The 19,737-nt window shown below is 40.4% G+C and overlaps 1 protein-coding gene across 1 annotated transcript in view; it reads left to right on the forward strand.

Annotated features, from left to right (window-relative positions):
* dnmt1 (DNA (cytosine-5-)-methyltransferase 1) overlaps positions 1–19,737 on the forward strand; it is a 45,979-nt gene that overhangs the window by 1,002 nt on the left and 25,240 nt on the right. The window contains exons 2-12 of the mRNA XM_072564406.1: positions 4,436–4,475; positions 4,941–5,048; positions 5,644–5,896; positions 8,252–8,327; positions 11,060–11,135; positions 12,265–12,308; positions 13,692–13,746; positions 14,148–14,231; positions 18,018–18,130; positions 18,486–18,604; positions 19,364–19,456. Coding sequence (XP_072420507.1) covers positions 4,436–4,475; positions 4,941–5,048; positions 5,644–5,896; positions 8,252–8,327; positions 11,060–11,135; positions 12,265–12,308; positions 13,692–13,746; positions 14,148–14,231; positions 18,018–18,130; positions 18,486–18,604; positions 19,364–19,456 — 1,061 coding nt within the window. The remainder of the gene's footprint in view (positions 1–4,435; positions 4,476–4,940; positions 5,049–5,643; positions 5,897–8,251; positions 8,328–11,059; positions 11,136–12,264; positions 12,309–13,691; positions 13,747–14,147; positions 14,232–18,017; positions 18,131–18,485; positions 18,605–19,363; positions 19,457–19,737) is intronic.

Below are 19,737 nucleotides of genomic sequence, written 5' to 3' on the forward strand. Positions count from 1 at the left end.
GCCAATCACCTTTCTCACAGAACGTTAATGCACATTTTCCGAAAATTAGTCTTTAGTTATTTGATTAATGAATTGGGAAACTTGATTAGTTACTTTGTCGATATATTTTTAAAATGATCTGTTGTGAACTTGAGAAATTTTTGAGGAACTGTGTGGGTGTGTTTCTGAGTTTATGTTGCTATATCGATCAGCATTTGGAATAACTTGTAATATTGGACAGTTGAATCTTTGTTTCTGACCATCTCTGTTCCCTGTTCCAAACAGCAATAAAATGTGCTCAGTTAATCTCCTCCCTACAGTGACCTATTTTTCTAATCAACCTGTTCAGAGGTGATATGACACACCTATAGGGCAGGTTGGCTTTGAACCTGGCTCCCTTGGTCCAGGAGTAGGGACACTACCACTGCACTGTCCTAAGAACTGATCTATTGCTAGCAAATGATCACAATGGGACTTGAGTATAGTTCGTTCTGCTATAACATGCATTTCATTAATGCAAATTCACTATAACATGATTGATGAATTGGGGACACTGTTTCTGTAATGTGAACTTTTAAAGCACTTATTAGATATGACCCAGTTCCAGTCCCGTTAGCTGAAATGGTGCTGCTATTATGCGATTTTCTTATAACTCAGGATTGCACGACAACAGAACTTTCACGTTGTAACAGAACTGACTGTGCTGTCTGCTTAAGAATGTGTGGTCTGAATGCTAGATTAGGCACTGTGTGAAACTGTTTAAACTCCATTCTTCACCTGTATCGTCATTATCTTTGCAACATAACATTTACTGTTCAATATCTGTACAGAATTGCAAGTTTTAAATGGCTTAATTGTGTTATAAGCTGGACCATGGATAGGTTGGGGAGATGTATTTCTTTCAATGTTGGCCAGGATGATGGAAATGATCACTCTCTGGCTGAGTTCCTGTGAATGGCACCTTGCAAAAAACACAACCTGTTGTGCTTGTTGTACTACAAGTGGTTTCAAAAGAAAAGCTTGTTTCAGTTATCCGATTGTTTATAAAGTGATCCAATCAAGGTGATTATAATCTTTAAATAGTTCAAAAAGTAGATACAGACCAAATCAAAATTATATTTGCATGTCTTAAACTAGTTATTCAGCCACTTCAACACTTATAGAGTCATAGAGATGTACAGCACGGACACAGACCCTTCGGTCCAACTCGTCCATGGCAACCAGATATCCCAACGCAATCTAGTCCCACCCGGCCCATATCCCTCCAAACCCTTCCTATTCATATACCCATCCAGGTGTCTTTGAAATGTTGCAATTGTACCAGCCTCCACCATTTCCTCTGGCAGCTCATTCCATGCACGTACCACCCCCGAGTGAAAAGAATTGCCCCTTAGGTCTCTTTTATATCTTTCCCCTCTCACTCTAAACCTATGCCCTCTAGCTCTGGACTCCCCCACTCCAGGGAAAAGTCTATTTATCCTATCCATGCCCCTCATGATTTTATAAACCTCTATAAGGTCACCCTTCAGCCTCCGATGCTCTAGGGAAAACAACCCCAGCCTGTTGAGCTTCTCACTGTAGCTCAGATCCTCCAACCCTGGCAACATCCTTAAGTTTTTTCTGAACCCTTTCAAATTTCACATCTTTCTGATAGGAAGGAGACCAAAATTACACATAATATTCCAACAGTGGCCTAACCAAAGTCCTGTACAGCCACAACATGACCTCCCAACTCCTGTACTCAATACTCTGACCAATAAAGGAAAGCATACCAAACGCCTTCTTCGCTATCCTATCTACCTGCGACTCCACTTTCAAGGAGCTACGAACCTGCACTCCAAGGTCTCTTTGTTCAGCAACACTCCCTAGGACCTTACCATTAAGTGTATAAGTCCTGCTAAGATTTGCTTTCCCAAAATGCAGCACCTCACATTTATCTAAATTGAATTCCATCTGTCACTTCTCAGCCCATTGGCCCATCTGATCAAGATCCCGTTGTAATCTGAGGTAACTTTCTTCACTGTCCACTACATCTCCAATTTTGGTGTCATCTGCAAACTTACTAACTATACCTCCTATGTTCACATCCAAATAATTTATATAACTGACGAAAAGTAATAGACCCAGCACCAATCCTTGTGGCACTCCACTGGTCACAGGCCTCCAGTCTGAAAAACAACTTTCCACCACCAACCTCTGTCCTCTACCTTTCAGCCAGTTCTGTATCCAAATGGCTAGTTCTCCCTGTATTTTAATGAGATCTAACTTCTTCAAATGAACACAACATTGATCTTTGAAAAGAACACTTAATTTGGCTTAAGTGCATTTGGCCTTGGACCTTTGGGTGACTACCCTCCAAGGCGGACTTTGGGACATGCAACAATGCAAAGTGGCAGAGCAGAGGCTGATAGCCAAGTTCGGTACCCCTGGGGGTGGCCTCAACTGGGACAATGGGTTCATGTCACACTACAAGTAATCCCACTGTACTACACACTTTGTCACGTGCACACAGGCTCTCTCTCGTATGCACACACCTTCTCATAGGCTTATCCCCCGACACACTTAGACACATATTTGACCCAAGCTTACACATACTGTTTCACATGTGCACACACTCACATGCACTCATTCACACTGTCTCTCCTGCACGCGTGCACACACAAGTTTATAGGATGAATTTGTATTGGCAGAATTACATGTAATTTTGCTCAAAAACTGCATAAATCCATGTAAGATTCTGTAAATCCCACTTTAGAAATAGAACCAGTCTCACTTAACACACTTAACATTGAGACACAGACTTTAACCTCATACCTTTAAGGCATTGTCTGAGCTGAGATTAGTCTGATTAGTTTCCCTACAGTCCACACCAGTTCCCAACCAGTCCACACTGACCCTCCGAAGACTAACCCACCCAGACCCAATTTCCTCTGACTAATGCACCTAATATTATGGGCAATTTAGCATGGCCAATTCACCTAACCTGCACATCTTTGGACTATGGGAGGAAACCGGAGCACCCAGAGGAAACCCACACAGACACTGGGAGAATGTACAAACTCCACACAAACAGTCAACCGAGGCTGGAATCGAACCTGGGACCCTGGTGCTGTGAAGTAGTAGTGCTAACCACTGAGCCACCGTGCCGCCTTAGATGACACCTGTTGTTAGAAAAGCCAGAGCTATTTTGAGAATACTTGGAAGTACTCAGGGATGCCCTCGTAAGAACAGGTTACGATGTTCAACTCATCGACCGCCAGTTCTGACATGCCACAGCGAGGAACCTCCTCAGGAGACAGATATGAGCTGCATCTGAGAGGGTACTCTTCGTTGTCCAGGAGCCGAAAAACTACACCATGGTCTTCGCAGCCTGCAACACATTATCATTGACGATGAGCACCTTGCCAAAACCTTCCCCACACCTCCACTTGTCACCTTTAAACAATCACCAAACCTCAAACAGATCATTGTTCATAGCAAGCTGCCCGACTTTCAGGACAATACCATACAAACTTGTCATGTTAGATGCTGCAAGACGTGTCAGAGTGTCAACATGGATGCAACCATTACACCATGGATACCTCCCACCATGTATGTGGCAGGTTGTCTATCTCATACGCTGCAGGCAAGGATGCCCTGAGGCATGGTACATTAGCGAGACCAAGCAGAGGCTACAGCAACAGATGAATGGATTAATGCATTATCTGGGCTGACATGACACCAATTGTTAAAGTTCACTTGGGAATGTAATTTTTTAAAAAAAGTTTTGTGATTTACATGTGAAAGAACTGAAACCAACATGGGCATTCTAAAAAATAAGAGACTTAACAAACAATGCAGGTCTTTTACAATATATAATTTCAGTTACATCACACTAAACAATTGATATAAATTTGGTGTTTTACAATCTTATTCTCCACAACCACCTGATGAAGGAGCAGCACTCCGAAAACTAGTGCTTCCAAATAAACCTGTTAGACTATAACCTGAGGTTGTGTGATTTTTAACTTTGTACGCCCCAGTCCAGCACCGGCATCTCCAAATCATATTTTGAGAATGTAACTTAAAATGAATTCTGGAATTCACGTATTAAAGAACTGGAACTAGCATATCTCATTCTAAAAGTTGAAAGACCTAATCTGAATTTGTTTAATATGTCATTACAGCTCCATGACACTGTAACCCTTTTGCTATGAATTCTGTGTCTGATCTTATACTCCACAACCACCTAATGAAGGAGCAGCGCTTTGAAAGCTACTGTTTCCAAATAATCTATAACCTGGTGGACGACAACCTGATGTTGTGTGATTTTTAACTTTGTCTACCCTGGTCCAACACCGACACCTTTAAATCATAATTTTTTTTTAAGTTGAAAAAGCTAAGTATTGAGGCACCAAGTTATATTTAGAAAGCTGAAACTTAGTTCTAACTCTTTGATCTGTTTTTGTTTCTGTAGACTTCAAGTGCTTGAGGATAAAGTTGATCTCTCTGAGAAGGTGTGTTGAAATATTAAGCATTTGTTTTACATTCTAGTTTGCATTTTAGTGTGTTCATGTTTCAACGGGAAAGAAATCCACCAGTGAGAAGTGTTGTTGTTTCTAATATGTTTAAAGTGCGACGGTGGGGGGGGGGGGGGGGGGGGGGGGGGGGGCGGTGGGGAAAGCAGTTGAAATTGCCTTTTAAATTCTCTCAAAGACTGTGGTAGGAAAGTATCTTTTCCCAATACTTTCTCTGCACTTGTGTGTGGAGTTACTTCTATTACCCCGACTATTTTAAAAATGAAATGCAAGCATTATCTAATTAAGTTACTATTTTTGGGGAAGGGAAGAAGAACAACAGCAATAGTATTTCTCATGCTGTATTGTTTCTGTATTGTGCATGCAAATGGCATAAGTGATGTGTTTTAATTGTTGGTGTCTTTTTATGCTTTCGTAACTTAACAAGTGAATACCTTCTTTCAGGAATGTATAAAAGAAAAGCTGAGTTTACTACATAGCTTCTTACAAACAAATACACAAAATGACCTCAGTGAACTGGAAACAAAACTTCAGAGAGAGGAGCTCTCTGAGGTAAGTCTGTTAAGAAAGTTGGTGGAGCAGGTTCTGTTCAGTAGTATATTTAAAAGGGGAATATCATGAATTCATAAAAGAACCTCCAAGAAATGGTTGTGAAACGTTCCAGCAGTATAAAACCCTGGTATTTGTTTGCAGTAGAGAGCATCAGTGATATCAAATAGTGGAGTCTTGACTGTCAGCTGCCACCCACAGCTTTATAATTTGTTCGTTGCCTCCAGAGTTATGAAAATGAGCCTTTTCCTTTTTTTTTCTAGCTTATGACAGACATTTGGCTATGCATTGTTGTAGGTTTTAAACTATCCTTCGCCCCTTTAAGATTGCTGTGGATCTAATGTTTGCTTCCTGGCCTTGAATTTTCTGATGATAAGGGAACACTGTGCCTCCTGCCCATTGGTTTTGGTTCTGGTTTCCCCAAAAGTGCTGAAGTATATTGTCCCTGTTTATTCCTGGGGCAGAGAAAGGTCATTGTCATTCCATTGGTCTGAGATGGGTATTAATCTTGTCCATATTAATTTGTTTCAGTGATTGTATTGTGTGTGGTTGCTGCTAGTCTGTCTTTATAGTTTCTCACTTGTTTGACTTTTTTCAGGAGGGTTACCTGGCCAAAGTGAAAGCACTGCTCAATCAGGAGCTTTTCGAAGGGAATGCAGACTCTGCACCTGGAATCAATTCAAATGGTTGCTCTGAGAATGGGGCTTCGGACAGTGATAAAAATGAGACTAATGGAGTGGTTGATGAGCCAAATGGTCAAGAGGAAAGCAATATGGAGACCGAGGTGATGGTTTTCCCTACTGCAAAGAGTCGTGGGAAGCGGCTGAGTAAATCCAATGGCGATAACAAACGTATGTGCACTTTCTTTGCCCCGAGTTGTTTGTTTACTGACACTCTTGAAATATATTAAATTAGCACTCCAATCACATTCCATTTGGAATAATGGTCAGCTTGAATTCCACCTCAGTCTCTTGTAAATATGCAATACTGTTCTTTGTCAATTCTTATGGTTGCAGAGAAAAGCGTATTGAATGAGGGGCCGAAAATGTCAGTTGAATGTTCTAATTAATGAAGACACTGGAAAAAGAATTCAGTGGCATTTTGTTTTTTTTAAAAATCCTTTCCCCATGTCTAGGTTTCTATGCTCAAAGCTGTGGACTAAGAAAGGTACTCAAGATTTGTTGACAACATGCAAGATTCACAGCTAATGTTGAGAAAACCTGAGGGAAGTAAATAGGATGCATAGCTAGATCAGGTTATTATAAAACAAGGTTAGAAGTTGAACAAGAACTAGAAGTACAATTCTTGTGCAAGATTATCGTTCGGACCCCACCCCGTCCCTGGAATCTTGCTCAAATCTGTTTCCTTAATTTGATAACGGAAATTGAGATCTGCTGCAATTAAGGAGAACTACTTTAGGATTGACTTAGAAATGGAACCCTTGATTCCACCCCCACCCCCCCAAATAAATAAGGAACAATGCACAAAATTCAAAGCCATGAGTGAGGTTTTGTACAGTACAGTACTTGGTTCATGGAGGGGGTTATTTACTCAATCCTAGTTGGCATTGGGAAACTTTAAATAAGTTCAAGTCCAAACCTTTCTGTTAAATTGGATACCAGAAAGAATTTCAGAATTCATCGTTAAATATGGATTTATTGCAGCCCTTTTTGGAAGGTTCCTGAGAGCTGAGGGAGTCTCAGGTGATAGGTAGTCAGGGAGAGAGCAGCTCATTAATATCGTTGAAGGACAGGCTTGAATCATTTGGATTTTCCTGGTCCTTATCATGTGTTTATAGTTGCTAGTTCCCATAACTTCAGATCCACTGCAATGTGGGTCACTCTTCACTGCTCTCTGGGCAATTAGGAATTTGCACTAAATGATTAGATTTTTTTTTAGATTACTTAGTGTGGAAACAGGCCCTTCGGCCCAACAAGTCCACACTGCCCCGCCGAAGCGCAACCCACCCATACCCCTACATCTACCCCTTACCTAACACTACGGGCAATTTAGCGTGGCCAATTCACCTGACCTGCACATCTTTGGAGTGTGGGAGGAAACCGGAGCACCCGGAGGAAACCCACGCAGACACGGGGAGAATGTGCAAACTCCACACAGAGAGTCGCCTGAGGCGGGAATTGAACCCGGGTCTCTGGCGCCGTGAGGCAGCAGTGCTAACCACTGTGCCACCGTGCCGCCCACTAATGCTGGTCTAGCTAGTGACACCCACATTTATATTTGAGTATTCTTTCATGGAATGTGGGCAATGCTGGTTAGAGCAGCCTTTATTACTATCCCAAATTGCCTACAGAACAATTAATGTGGGTCTGAAGTCACGTGTACGTCAGACTAAGTAGGGATGGCAAATTTTCTTCCCTGAAGGACAGGTGGAACCAGATGAGTTATTATGATAGTGACATTGGTTATATGGTTAGCTTTTAATTCCAGATATTTATCGAATTCAGATTTTTTTTGATTCACTTGAGTGTTGCAGGCTGATCACCAGTTATTGACCGTCCCTAGTAGCCCTTGAGAAGGTAGTGGTGAGTTGCCACCTTGAACCACTGCGGTCAATGTGATATAGATAGATCTACAATGCCTCCAGAGATTTCACCATCTGTCATGGTGGGATTCAAATTCATGCTCTCAGAACATTTAGCCTGAGACTCTGGATTACTAATCCAGTGACATTACTTTAAAATCACCATCTCCCCTCACACACACCATGAACATTCTTTTAAAAATCCCCTGTGCACTACCATAGGCATGTATGCACAAGCTGGCACATTTATGATTTTGGCCATTATTAATGTATTTTGGGCAAGCTGTTCCATCACTACGCTTTGAAGCAAAATGTGATTGTTTTCACTGAACTTTCATGTTTTCTTTATAGCAGGGGCCACTGTTAATGATTGATTCTTTGTCCCAGGAATCTTAATACTATTTTATTGGGTTCAATGCAGCCCCTGACTGAGGTCAGCTATCTCACTGGATGTGGATGAGTCTTGAGTGCCCTTCTGAGGCCCTGAACTTTCCCCTCTCAATGCTTTGAAGGAATTCCTTAAAAGGGTTGGGAGATTTTGTGAAAATCCTCCATTGCAACCCAGTTTCCTACATGTGATGTTTCTCCAAAATTTGCCATAATTGAAATCCCGTGCTGTTTTTTGAGCTCTGCTTCCAATTAACAAAATTTATTTCTGTTCTAGGTCTATCAGGATCTCCAAGGGTCACCAGGAATTCAGTCAAGCAGCAAACTACGATCATCTCTATGTTTGCTAAGGCGTGAGTATTCAAGTAGTTAGGGGTAGCATGAAGGGGGACTGCCTGGTTTCAGGTCAAGTTCCTGACTGATGAATTACAAGGAAATAGTAATTGGATTCAGATGATGCTCGTAAAGCTTGAATGATTTTAGGCAATTCTCATGTCGAACAAACTACTAACTAAATTGATATTTTTAAAAGGTGTTGTTCAAGCATATAAAACTTTTATGGAGCTCAGTAGGTTAAATACTGAAGAGATGTTTTTCCTGATGCCGGATGTTATGTAGAACCAGGAGTCACAATCTCAGATTAAGGGATTGGCTATTTAGGACTAACAGATAGACGATACGTCTACTCCAAAGAACTGTGCAGTCTCAAGTCAATGAGTCACCGCAGTTGGGGAGTGTCTAGAATTATCTCATGACTTTTGTATTTTTCCTTAACTTTTCATCCTTTCTTTTTAAAAGGCAAAGTTAAAACAACTTGTGATAAAGTTAATGTAAGTGAAATAAAGTTCAAACGCAGCAGTTCAGACATGTGGCATATGCCTGTTGTAATAAGTGGAAAGTCATGGGCACCTGTTGGGACCTAGACAATCATATGCAGAAAGTACCATTGGCTGCAGAAACTTGAACTCTTGGTTTTTGGAGCTTGAACAGTGAATTAAGTCTCTGAGTTACATCCACAGTGATGAAAGCTATTTGGGGAAGTGGCCACGCAGTTGGTTGGGGGTTTGCAAGAAAATAGGGAGTGGGTAACTTTGAGGAAGTCTAAGAACTAGGGAGGTAAAGAGAAGTCCCCTGACATGATTCTGCTTAATTACCAGTTTTCTTTTTCAAATACTGTCAAGGACTATAGCTCCTCAGGAGTACAGTCAGTATAAGTCCATAGCACCACCGGTGGCTCAGCTGCAAAAGGGAAGAAGAGTTGAAAAGCTCTAGTGATAAGGAAAAAGATGGGTGTTTCCTTGATTGTAGGTCTATGTTGGTATGTTCTGTCCCTTGTTGCCAGGGTCAAGGATCTCATGGACTGGCTGTAGGGCATTCTTTGGCAACAAGATGAATACCAAAAGCACAAGTAGGAAAGGAACTAGGGTCCTGAAAGCAGATTTTGGGCAGTTTGAAAGGAACTTTAAAAATAGATCCTCAAAAGTAGTAATCTCGGGATTATTTCCAAGCCCATGGATAGATGGAACCTGTGCCAGATGGATAGGTCGCACTTTAACAGGCCTAGGATTAATATCCTCACTGGGACACTTACTTTTCTGCAACAGAAGGATTAAACTAAGTGGGGATTGGAATCCAAATGAAAGATCAGATTGGAGGGAATACAACTTGTAAAAGGAAGTAGAACAGTAACAAGCAAAATTAGAAGGTGAGGCAAAAGCAGATATCAGATAGGATCAGTATGTAGAATAATGTCTGAATTAAGAGTACTATATCTGAAAGCACACAAAGCAAAATGTTGTTGATACTGGAAATCTGAAATTAAAAAATGCTGAAGAAGGTTGGATATGGCAGCAATTGTGCGGCGAGAAACTGAATTAACTTTTCAAGTTCAATATGACTTTCCATAATTGAAAGAAGCTGGATATAGGTGGCTTTTATACTGTTGACAGAAGAGGAGCAAATGGAATAGATCTAATTGAATAATGAAGTAGGCTCAACCAGCAGAATCTCCTTTTTTATATGTTCCTGGTATGTTCAAAACAGAAATGGATAGATTCTTAGATATTAAAGATATCAAGGAATATGGGATTGGTGCGTGAAAAATGGCTTTTGTTGTAGAAGATCCACCACAATCTAATTATTTGGCAGACAAACTTTAGGGGCCAGGAAGCCTACTTCTCCGGTGTCCTTTGTTTCTGCATCAGCCTTAGTGAGGAGTTGAAAGCCCTGAGTGTATCAGATCTTGATGTATGATCTATTATATTTCCTGTAACAAAGCAAAGATATGATAACATGCTTTGTTTAAAAGTGAGAAAAGACGTTCTAATGTGATTTTTTTTGGAGGATTAATGTGTTATTTCTTTTGTACCTAATTGTTTATAGGAATGCAAGTAAGCCTGTGTACTTCAGAGTTTATTGATCAGGTATAAAGTCTAAATAAGAAGTATGCATCTGTGGCTTCAGATCAGGGGAAGTTGGTAATACTCTCAGCCGCTTTATGGATTGTACAGTCTGTTTTGTCACCAATAAATAGGGTTATTTCACAGGAGAACACTTGATGACATATCTCCAGTTAGATTTGACAGTCTGTGTTGCTAGCACAAGGTCTGGCAAGTACAGGGCTACTCTGCAAATATTACAGCCCTATGAGAATATACTGAGAGTTTCAAGAGTTCCAGGTATAGAAGCCAGTAAACATTTTATCTGAAAGATGTTGGACTTAGAAGGTTGTAATATTTAAGTTCAATTTACCTTGTTGGAAAAGTCTGTGTTTAGTGAGTACAGTTATTGAAAAGATTGCTTTGGTGCTCTAGCCCCTATGGGAGTACATTATGATTAAAATAACTTGCTGGGGAATCGTCTGATCTCTTACAACAAACAATGGAGTTCTGAATGATGTATGACTTATCTTTTTTTATTGTGATATTGTTCTCTTTTGTACTTTATAGAGAATATAGTGAAATAGAGAATCCTTGTAAGGTGAAGACCAACATTGAAACAAAAGTGCATTGATTCTGTATGGGGTGATGATATACTATATGTTCCAAAGACAAGTTTTTGACGTTCGTATTACCATCTGTTCTAGAGCAAATAAGCGCAAGTCAGAGGATCTAAATGAACTAGAAGTAACAAATGTTAAAGAAGAGGAATCTGATGACCAGGTAATGAAATTAGGCTAATTTTGTTTCAGACGATGATCTAGAGTTTTATCTTTTGTAATGTCCTTAATCTCTTGGTCCCCATCATGTGCCTGCTGGCTATTACAGATGCTAAACAATAAGTGTCAGGAATGTTCAAGGAATCTTTCTGGTGTTGATCTCTCAACTCAAGTGAGAATCATTGACTTGAGCTGTGGATTGGGAACCTCGGGAGATGATTATTTTTAGACTGTACCTACCGATTACAGCACATGCATGCTATGCCATGCTTATATTTGTTTCTTGTGTCCTCATTCATTCTGTCACTCCTTGCCTACCTCCCTGCTCAGCCAATTCCTGAGAACAGCTTATATGGTATAAATAGGAATTGAACTGTTAACATTCTGGCCTATTCTCACCACCACACAATACTTAGCTGAGAATAGGCACTTCTTAGCTGACTATCAAACTAACCTAGTTATTAGTGTGTGTCTGTGCAGACATTGGTTGCCTTAGAATTGTAGAGAGGAATGGTAACTTTTGAGTTAGCGTTTTCCTAGAAGTTTTATTTATTCTTCTTCTCATCCTTTCTCTTTCCCCTTTTCCCATTCCCCTTCCCTCTATTTGTTAGCTCATAATAGAATTAGCAGAGGTGAGCTAAAAAGACTATTTTAAACAGAGGGAGGATAATTGTTGAAGACAAATAAGCTTGTATTGTAAGCTGAACAAATTCCTGTCTACTGGAGTGAAATGGTTGATTAATTTTACAACACATTGCATGGCTTTCAATCAAATTCTTGTGAATGTGTAGAATAAATCTCCTTGCAATACAATATTTAAGTCGTCATTGGACAAGCATGTGGACGTATATGGAATAGTGTAGGTTAGATGGGCTTCAGATTGGCGCAACATCAAGGGCCAAAGGGCCTGTACTGCGCTGTAATGTTCTATGTCCTAATACAGACATAGTTTAGCCTTTTAAATAGGAGGGTCTTGTCAACAGGTCAAATATTTGGAAAATGGAATTATCACTAGGTTTCATTTCATCCTATCCTATCTAATATTGTGTTAGTGATATTTTATATATATGTAGAGTGCTAATGTAAAAGATACATAAATATTACAGTTTGGATGTCTTTTTTTTCTGGTTTAGAGGGAACTGGATGAAAAGAGAATTAAAGTGGAATCTGAGCAAAAGTAGGTTTTCGATTTTTATTTATTACTTTAAAAATTTTAATCTATAAATTACTTTGAATGTTGGAAAGTAATGCTGTAACAGTTAATTATAGTCATAGCAGACACTTGTGACTTTGCAACCATTATAGAGGCAGAAATTGAAACACAGTGGGGATGATGAACACAGATTTGGAAATGACGGCTCATTCATGGACGTGAGTAAGAAAAGGAAGTTGAGTACTGAGCAATTTAATCAGAGTAGATATTCTTGAGCAGAAAATGAGTTCAGGTGAGGAGATGCAAGTAAAGCTAGAAAGAGATGTGAGTTCAACATTGGAACAGGAATGCCTTGGTGAAGATTGGCTTGTTAGGGAAGAGGGCTGGTGCAGCTGTCTCATTGTGGCGTGAGGAGGGAGGGTGAAGGGTTTGAAGAGTTGAAAAAAGATGTGGAGTATCCTGGAGTTGTGAAGGAGTTTGGCAGAGGAGACGGATGAAGGGCTTTTGCCTGAAACGTCGATTTCGAAGCTACTTGGATGCTGCCTGAACTGCTGTGCTCTTCCAGCACCACTCATCCAGAATCTGGTTTCCAGCATCTGCAGTCATTGTTTTTACCCAGAGGAGACGGAGCCCTATTAGCACTTGATACTATCCACCCAGATCTGATGATTGGCTAAACCAGCTGAGCATCAAATATGCTGAAGTTTTCACCAATGGTTTTGGGGGAATTAATGCAGAAGTGTGACCAGGATGGGAGAAACTAAAAGGACTTTGGTAAGTTCAGAGGTGTTAATAGTTATTATCATCAGCAATCACTCATTTAATGAGTAGGATTGTCCACCTAGGAAATTCCAAGTCACTATTTATGGGTTCTGTGGGTCTGTGTGTGGCCAATGAGCCCAATCCTGGAACCACATCTTCAACCACACATTTGGCAGGTGTTTCCAGGAGGTGGAACTGGTCCTTGGCCTTGAGATCACCCATATTCTTTTTCCAGTTCTTTTTCTGTACTTCCTTTTTCTGGCAAATGTTCTCAAAGAATTGTCTTGCTTCTTACAGTGCCAACAGGAGAGATAAGTGAGTGGTTAATCACATTGACAGCTGCAGAGGTATTGTGGTAAAGGGTAGAAAGCTTTGGAAGCAAGGTGTTTGAGGAACAGATTTTTGATCAAACCAGACTGAAGAGACAAAAATGGATGCACAAAGGATCACAGGAAAGTGGTGGAGATGGATTTGAGATTGACTGACTTAACATTTTGGATCACAAAGCAAGCTTGCTTTTCTGTGGCAAAAGTTGATGATTGTTCATCTTGCTGCAGTTAAAGGGCTAAGACTTGCACTGAAGGTAGGCTCTGATGGAGGGAAATATTGCTTCATTAGCAAAATTAACAGGAACTTTCTTTCTAGGCTATCTGCTGGGAGTGAAGCTACTTCCAAACCCAAAGCTGTGCAAACTCCTAAGGTGAGTAGGATTAGAGATTGATTTGTACACTGGGAGTATGTATTTCAGTTAATAGTATGATGGCTTTTGGAGAAAGAGCTCAATTTAGTAATTCTGTAAAACCATACTTCTAAAGTAGAAATCTAATATGAGAACGAGCCTTAGTTGAATATAATGTTCTCGTTCATGAAATATGCACATTTTTCAGTTTGTTCATTTTTTATGTGAGAATTAAGCAAATTTGAGTTTGAGGAGTTTTTTTTAACAATAATATGCAAGTGTTACCTTTGTCCATCATGTTACCAACATCATCTGCTCTTTGATATAAATTTGAACACTAGTTTCTCCTAGATGTTTCAGTGAGTAATTTGGTCATTATCTGGAATCCAAAAATGTAACTTCATACCTGTGCTCTTTTTCAGACTCCACCTCCCAAATGCACAGACTGCAAGCAGTTCTTAGATGACACAGATCTCAAGTACTTCCAGGGCGATCCCGATGATGCAGTGAGTGGTGTTTCTTTTGTTGACTTTTCTTCTGACGGCAATATAAAGCTTCTAGCCTTTCTGAAGCCTGCTCCAGTGCATTTCCTCATATGAGATTCTATGGTTGGGAGACTTTTCTATTCTGAACAGCATTGCAACTTGTTCTTATCTGCCATGCATGAACATTTTCAACAAGTCGCTGTGCAGTAGAATGGGGCAGAACTCCAGTTTGAAGCATTGTAGTTGTTTTAGTTGATCTGGGTAGTGATTGAAGTGTCTGAAGATTTTGGTGTATATTATACTGATATGTTTTATCAGTGGAGGGAGGCTGATGCACATACGCACAGCCAAGATTGCTGGGCATTGGGTAGGGTATCCTTCATCACTAAGTACTTCCTGCAAAAAGTATAAAGTAGCCACTTGCATCACCTGACAACAGTAAGCTCTGAACTTCTCCTAGATTCTGCAAATGTTGGTGCTCAACTGACCTAGGAATGGGATGAGAATGAAATAGTTTCCAACTGGGGTTTCCTTGTTCCATTATTTCAACAGTAGAAGCTGTTTTTGCTTAAAGCAAGTCCTACTGAAATGTTTTGCCATTAACCTGAAAGGATGTTAGTCATCTGTTTCAGGTACACTAAGCACATGGATATCTGGAAGTGGCACAAAACATAACATTGTTCCATGTCACTATTTATGGCTAGAGATCCTGGTGGCATACAGTGGAATATAGGTGAAGAGGGTAGTCGTTCGGTTCTCAAGCCTGTGCTGCCACTTGGTTAGATCATGGCTGATCTGTGTGATGACTCACTGGGATAGTGTGCTGGAAATAAACCCCTGTTATTTCCGGAGTTGCCCCACAAGTTAAAGGTTTAAAAGTAAGTATGCAAAGATCCCCAATATACCTGATCTTCAGGTCCAGATTGATGGAAATCATGGATAAAGTGAGGACTGGAGATCAGAGTCTGAGAGTTTGGTGCTGCAAAAGCACAACAGGTCAGGCAGCATCTGAAGAGCAGGAGAGTTGGTGCAAAAGCTCTTCTTCAGGAATGAAGGGGTGGCCCAAGGGGGCTGAGAGATAAGTGGGAGGGGGTTTGGGGCTGAGGGGAAGATGGCTATGAATGTGATGGGTAGTTGAAGGTAGGGTTAAAGTGATAGGTCGGAGTGGATAGGTGGGAAGGAAGATGGACAGGTAGGGCAGTTCAAGAGGGTAGTGCCGCATTGGAAGGTTGGATCTGGGATAAGTTGGGGAGAAGGGGAAATGAGGAAACTGGTAAAATCCACATTGATTCCATGAGGCTCTGAGGCCGAACACTATAACTCCTCCTCCCACTCCGCCAAGGGCATGCAAGTTCTGGGCTGCCTCCGCTGCCAAATTCTAGCTACCCGACGCCTGGAGGAAGAACGCATCATCTTCCGCCTTGGGACCCTCCAACTACACTGGATCGATGTGGATTTCACCAGTTTTCTCTTTCCCTCCGCCCCCCCCCCCCCACTTTTCACAGATTCGACCTTCCAACTCAGCACCACCATCTTGAACTGTCCTACCTATCTACCTTCCTTCCCACCTATCCGCTCCACTCTCCTCTCTGACTTATCACCTTCACCCCAACATCATCTACCTATCACATTCCCAGTTACCTTCTCCTCCCTCCTCCCAGCCCTACCTTCCTCCCATTTATTTCTCAGCTCCCCCAGGGCCACCTCCACATTCCTGATGAAGAGCTTATGCTCAAAACATTGACACTCCTGCTCCTCAGATGCTGCCTGACCGGCTGTGCTTTTACAGCAACACACTGATAAAAATCATGGACTGGGCTTCTATCCTTAACAAGTATTTCTATTTGTTGCAATTATTAGAATCGAGCTACAGATAATGTTATAAACCGTCGTCATAAAATACAACTAGTTAAGATTCTAATCTCCTTATAAACCACCCCCCCCACCCCCCCCCCACTTCCATATGGAAAGGCGGATATAGACGAGTTGTGGGGTGAGTCAGAGGGACAACTGGGAAGGCAGTTCAATCATGTTTGTTTGCAGAATCTGTTGAGTTGATTCTTGCTGATCAGAATGTTCTTTGCAGCCTTCCTTTTCTGAATGCTTCCACTGATTTCCAAGAGGCACTGGGTAGCTTGTTCACTTCTAAAAAGATCTCTGACATATTTCTAAATTTCCCAGCTTACAAGACACTGCTAAAGGAAAGATAAACTGATTGTCTTCAGGTTTTGGCCACAGAGAACTATAGTAGATGCTGGCCAGCCAGTGGTACCCATGTCCCGCAAGTCAAGAAAAAAAGAACAGACAGTTGCTGAGTTGGTGAAGATCTGATCACTTCTCACTATATCTTATTTCTAGCTCCAAGTTGTTCAGTTACCTGAGAACCAGTTACACAGTTCTTGGCAAGCAAAAGGCCTTTGTCATTGATAATTAATCATTAATCCATAGACTGATCAACTACTTGTTGCTATCCAAAGCTGCATCTGAATACAGAGCCCTATGGTTCTAGCTCACCTGCAACCTAATCTTCAGTTACTGCTTATACAGGCAGCTGTTTAAATGATGTTTGCCATGACTGTTTGGTTACTTGCTTTTCAAAATGTGCAGCAATCTTTGCCAGTTTTAAAACAATTCTTTCTCATTTCAGTCCCCAATTGTAAAAGCAATTAAAAAAAAAAGTCATGGTCTTCACATCTGTACCTCACATGCATTGAAAATGTGGTCTTGCAGAGTTACTTTGCATTTCAGGTTTTACAGTGCTGCTTGTTAATACCCTACACTGTGTCCCATTACGGATAGAGGAAATCAGACCAGAAGTCTTGGGCTTTTGGTACAGTCCAGAGGTGGGGAACCTTTTTCATGTTGGAAGGCCGCATTATGTTGCTTGTAATCTAATGGCCGCATCCAAGAAACTTCAATTATATATTCTTCAAAATTCACATTATTTTGTAAAAATCTAACTGCTATGTACTAACTAAAAAAAAAGAAAACAAATGTTAATTCTAAAGTTAACTAACCTTTTAATGACTTTATTGTGACTGCTTTTTATAGGAAAGCATTTGAGTATTTGGTTGCAGCATGGAGGTCTGCAGTTTTAGCTGATCCTCTAGATGGATATCCGTCATTTGTGACCTTAAGGGCGTCTTGATTTTGGTTAAGTAGGAGAATGTAGATTCACAGCAATAAGTGATTGAAAAGCAAGAAAGAATTTTTCGTGCATGTTGCCGAAGGCATGAGTATTCTATTGCATTTTTCCATATTTCAATTGGATCTTTCTTAGCACCATTCATTTTAAGATTAAAATAAAAATAATAAAGGACAAAAAAAATTAATAAAAAATAAAAAATTTGTTCTGCAAAATTTGGATTCAATTTAAAGGCCACACACAATGGCCTAGAAGGCTGCATGCAGCCTTAAGGTCGCAGGTTCCCCAACCCTGGTACAGTCAGTTCAGCTGTAACACGGTAGAAATCGCAAATCACATAATAGCGGCACCATTTAAACAAACGGGGCCAGAATAGCGTTATAAACAATACACGCTTTAAATGTTCGCACTGCGTCCCCAATTCATCAATCATGTTATCGCAAATTCACATTTTAACGCAACGTGTGTTAAAGCAGAACGATCTGTACTTGGAAGGATACTTGTGTACACCATTCACATGTTCATTCGCGACCCTCGGAACCAACTATGTTCAGGGGAATGCCTGGGAGATGGTCAGCTCTTTGTCCCCTCTACTTGTGTGTTGGTGATTATGAACCTGAAATGATGAAGAGTTTAATGCCATTCTATTGTTACTTAAACAGCTGGAAGAGCCCGAGATGCTGACCAATGAGCGTTTGTCACTGTTTGAAGGAACAAATGATGAAGGGTTTGAGAGTTATGATGACCTGCCTCAACACAAAGTTACCTTTTTCAGGTCAGTATGGATGACTACATTGGTAATAATTCCTTTATTGTTCTATTTCCTCAAAACATGGAAGGTAACTTGTTCCCATCAGGTGCAGGTACTTTGAGGATAAATATCAATCAAGTCAAGAGGAGTGGATATGAACTGCAATTAGTTTTAAAGGAACCTGGGTATTACTGTGGTTTAGCTCTCAGAAGTCAATTAAGAGGATGCTAGTACAAGAACAACTAGTGAAACAAGACAAAGAAATGTGCTTTGATTTTGTTGTTTTAGTCAATATTTTTAGTGAGCCTCTAAAAATGATTGTTGTTAAAATGTTTTGCTGCAGGTTTAGTGTTTGAACTTTATTCCATTGTCTTTGCAGTATTTATGATCGAAAAGGCCACCTATGTCCTTTTGATACTGGTCTGATTGAAAAAAATGTGGAGTTGTACTTCAGCGGTGTGGTGAAACCAATCTATGATGACAATCCTAGCCTTGATGGTGCGTGAATTCCCCCTTGTGAATAACTGATCAATGTTGACATTAAGATAGCATTGTATTGAAAACCAATCCCTGGCATTGACTTCTTTCACTGCTTAATTGAAAACATGTGGTCTAAGGTACAGTAAGAATCCTTGTTGTGAACTCCATATTGTGAACCTATTCTCAAGTAAAGCGTATGTTTTTATTTATTTGTTAGGAAGAAATGTAGATGGTGCTATCTCTGCATTATCACCTTGCTGGAAAAACTGTTCTCACAGCAATGTGGCAAACCTATTAGTGTCGACAGGAAAGCCTAAAGTCAGCATGTGAATGTTGTGCAGTGTGCTTTATAATGCAATTTAATTGCTTCCGCCACTTAAATCAACTGGTATTTCACCCTTGCTTTATTCACCTCAATGATTGCTCTGGACAAAATCTAATTTTGGGAAGATAGCATCTGTTCATTTACAGCTGGATGTTTATTGCAGTTCACGTGGGCAGTGTGACTGTTTCACTAGGTCGCCTTTAATCTAAACTGAAAAGCTTGCCACAGACTGAATAGTGTGCTATCTCCTAGCAGTAACCTCTATGGTGATCAAATTGAAATTCACTCCGCATAATTTGTTTCTGCAATATGTAAATTGACACCAGTACGCTTTACTGGCCATCTCTGCACAGTGAGCCCTTTCCTTTGTCACTTGCTATCACCTAAAAATATTACACAATGTGGATGATAATTAGGTGAGACATTATCATTTTCTGTGTTCTCTCAAACAGGTGGAGTCAGAGCGAAGAAACTAGGACCAATAAACGCTTGGTGGATAACTGGTTTTGATGGTGGTGAAAAGGCTTTGATTGGGTTCACTACAGGTAAATAAACGTTAGGATTATTAAAACTTCAGATGCTTTTTCTAATCTTGAACATGTGCTTTTGAGTCTTGAGCAATGCTGTTCAATATTGATGTTATGTGGTGTTGTGTAGGAATCAGGGTTTGATTTAAACCTCATATTAATTTTGCCAGTCAGGCTCACTTTGTTTTCCCAATTTTGCCTTCCACCCCATTCAGTGAAAGTGATTCCTTGAAGAGTCTGAGTGGTTATGTAGAAATAGCTTATTTGTAATTGCATGGTGATCCTGGATTATTGGAAGA

The sequence above is a fragment of the Chiloscyllium punctatum genome, chromosome 46 (genome assembly GCF_047496795.1).
Source record: "Chiloscyllium punctatum isolate Juve2018m chromosome 46, sChiPun1.3, whole genome shotgun sequence".
Lineage (NCBI taxonomy): Eukaryota > Metazoa > Chordata > Chondrichthyes > Orectolobiformes > Hemiscylliidae > Chiloscyllium > Chiloscyllium punctatum.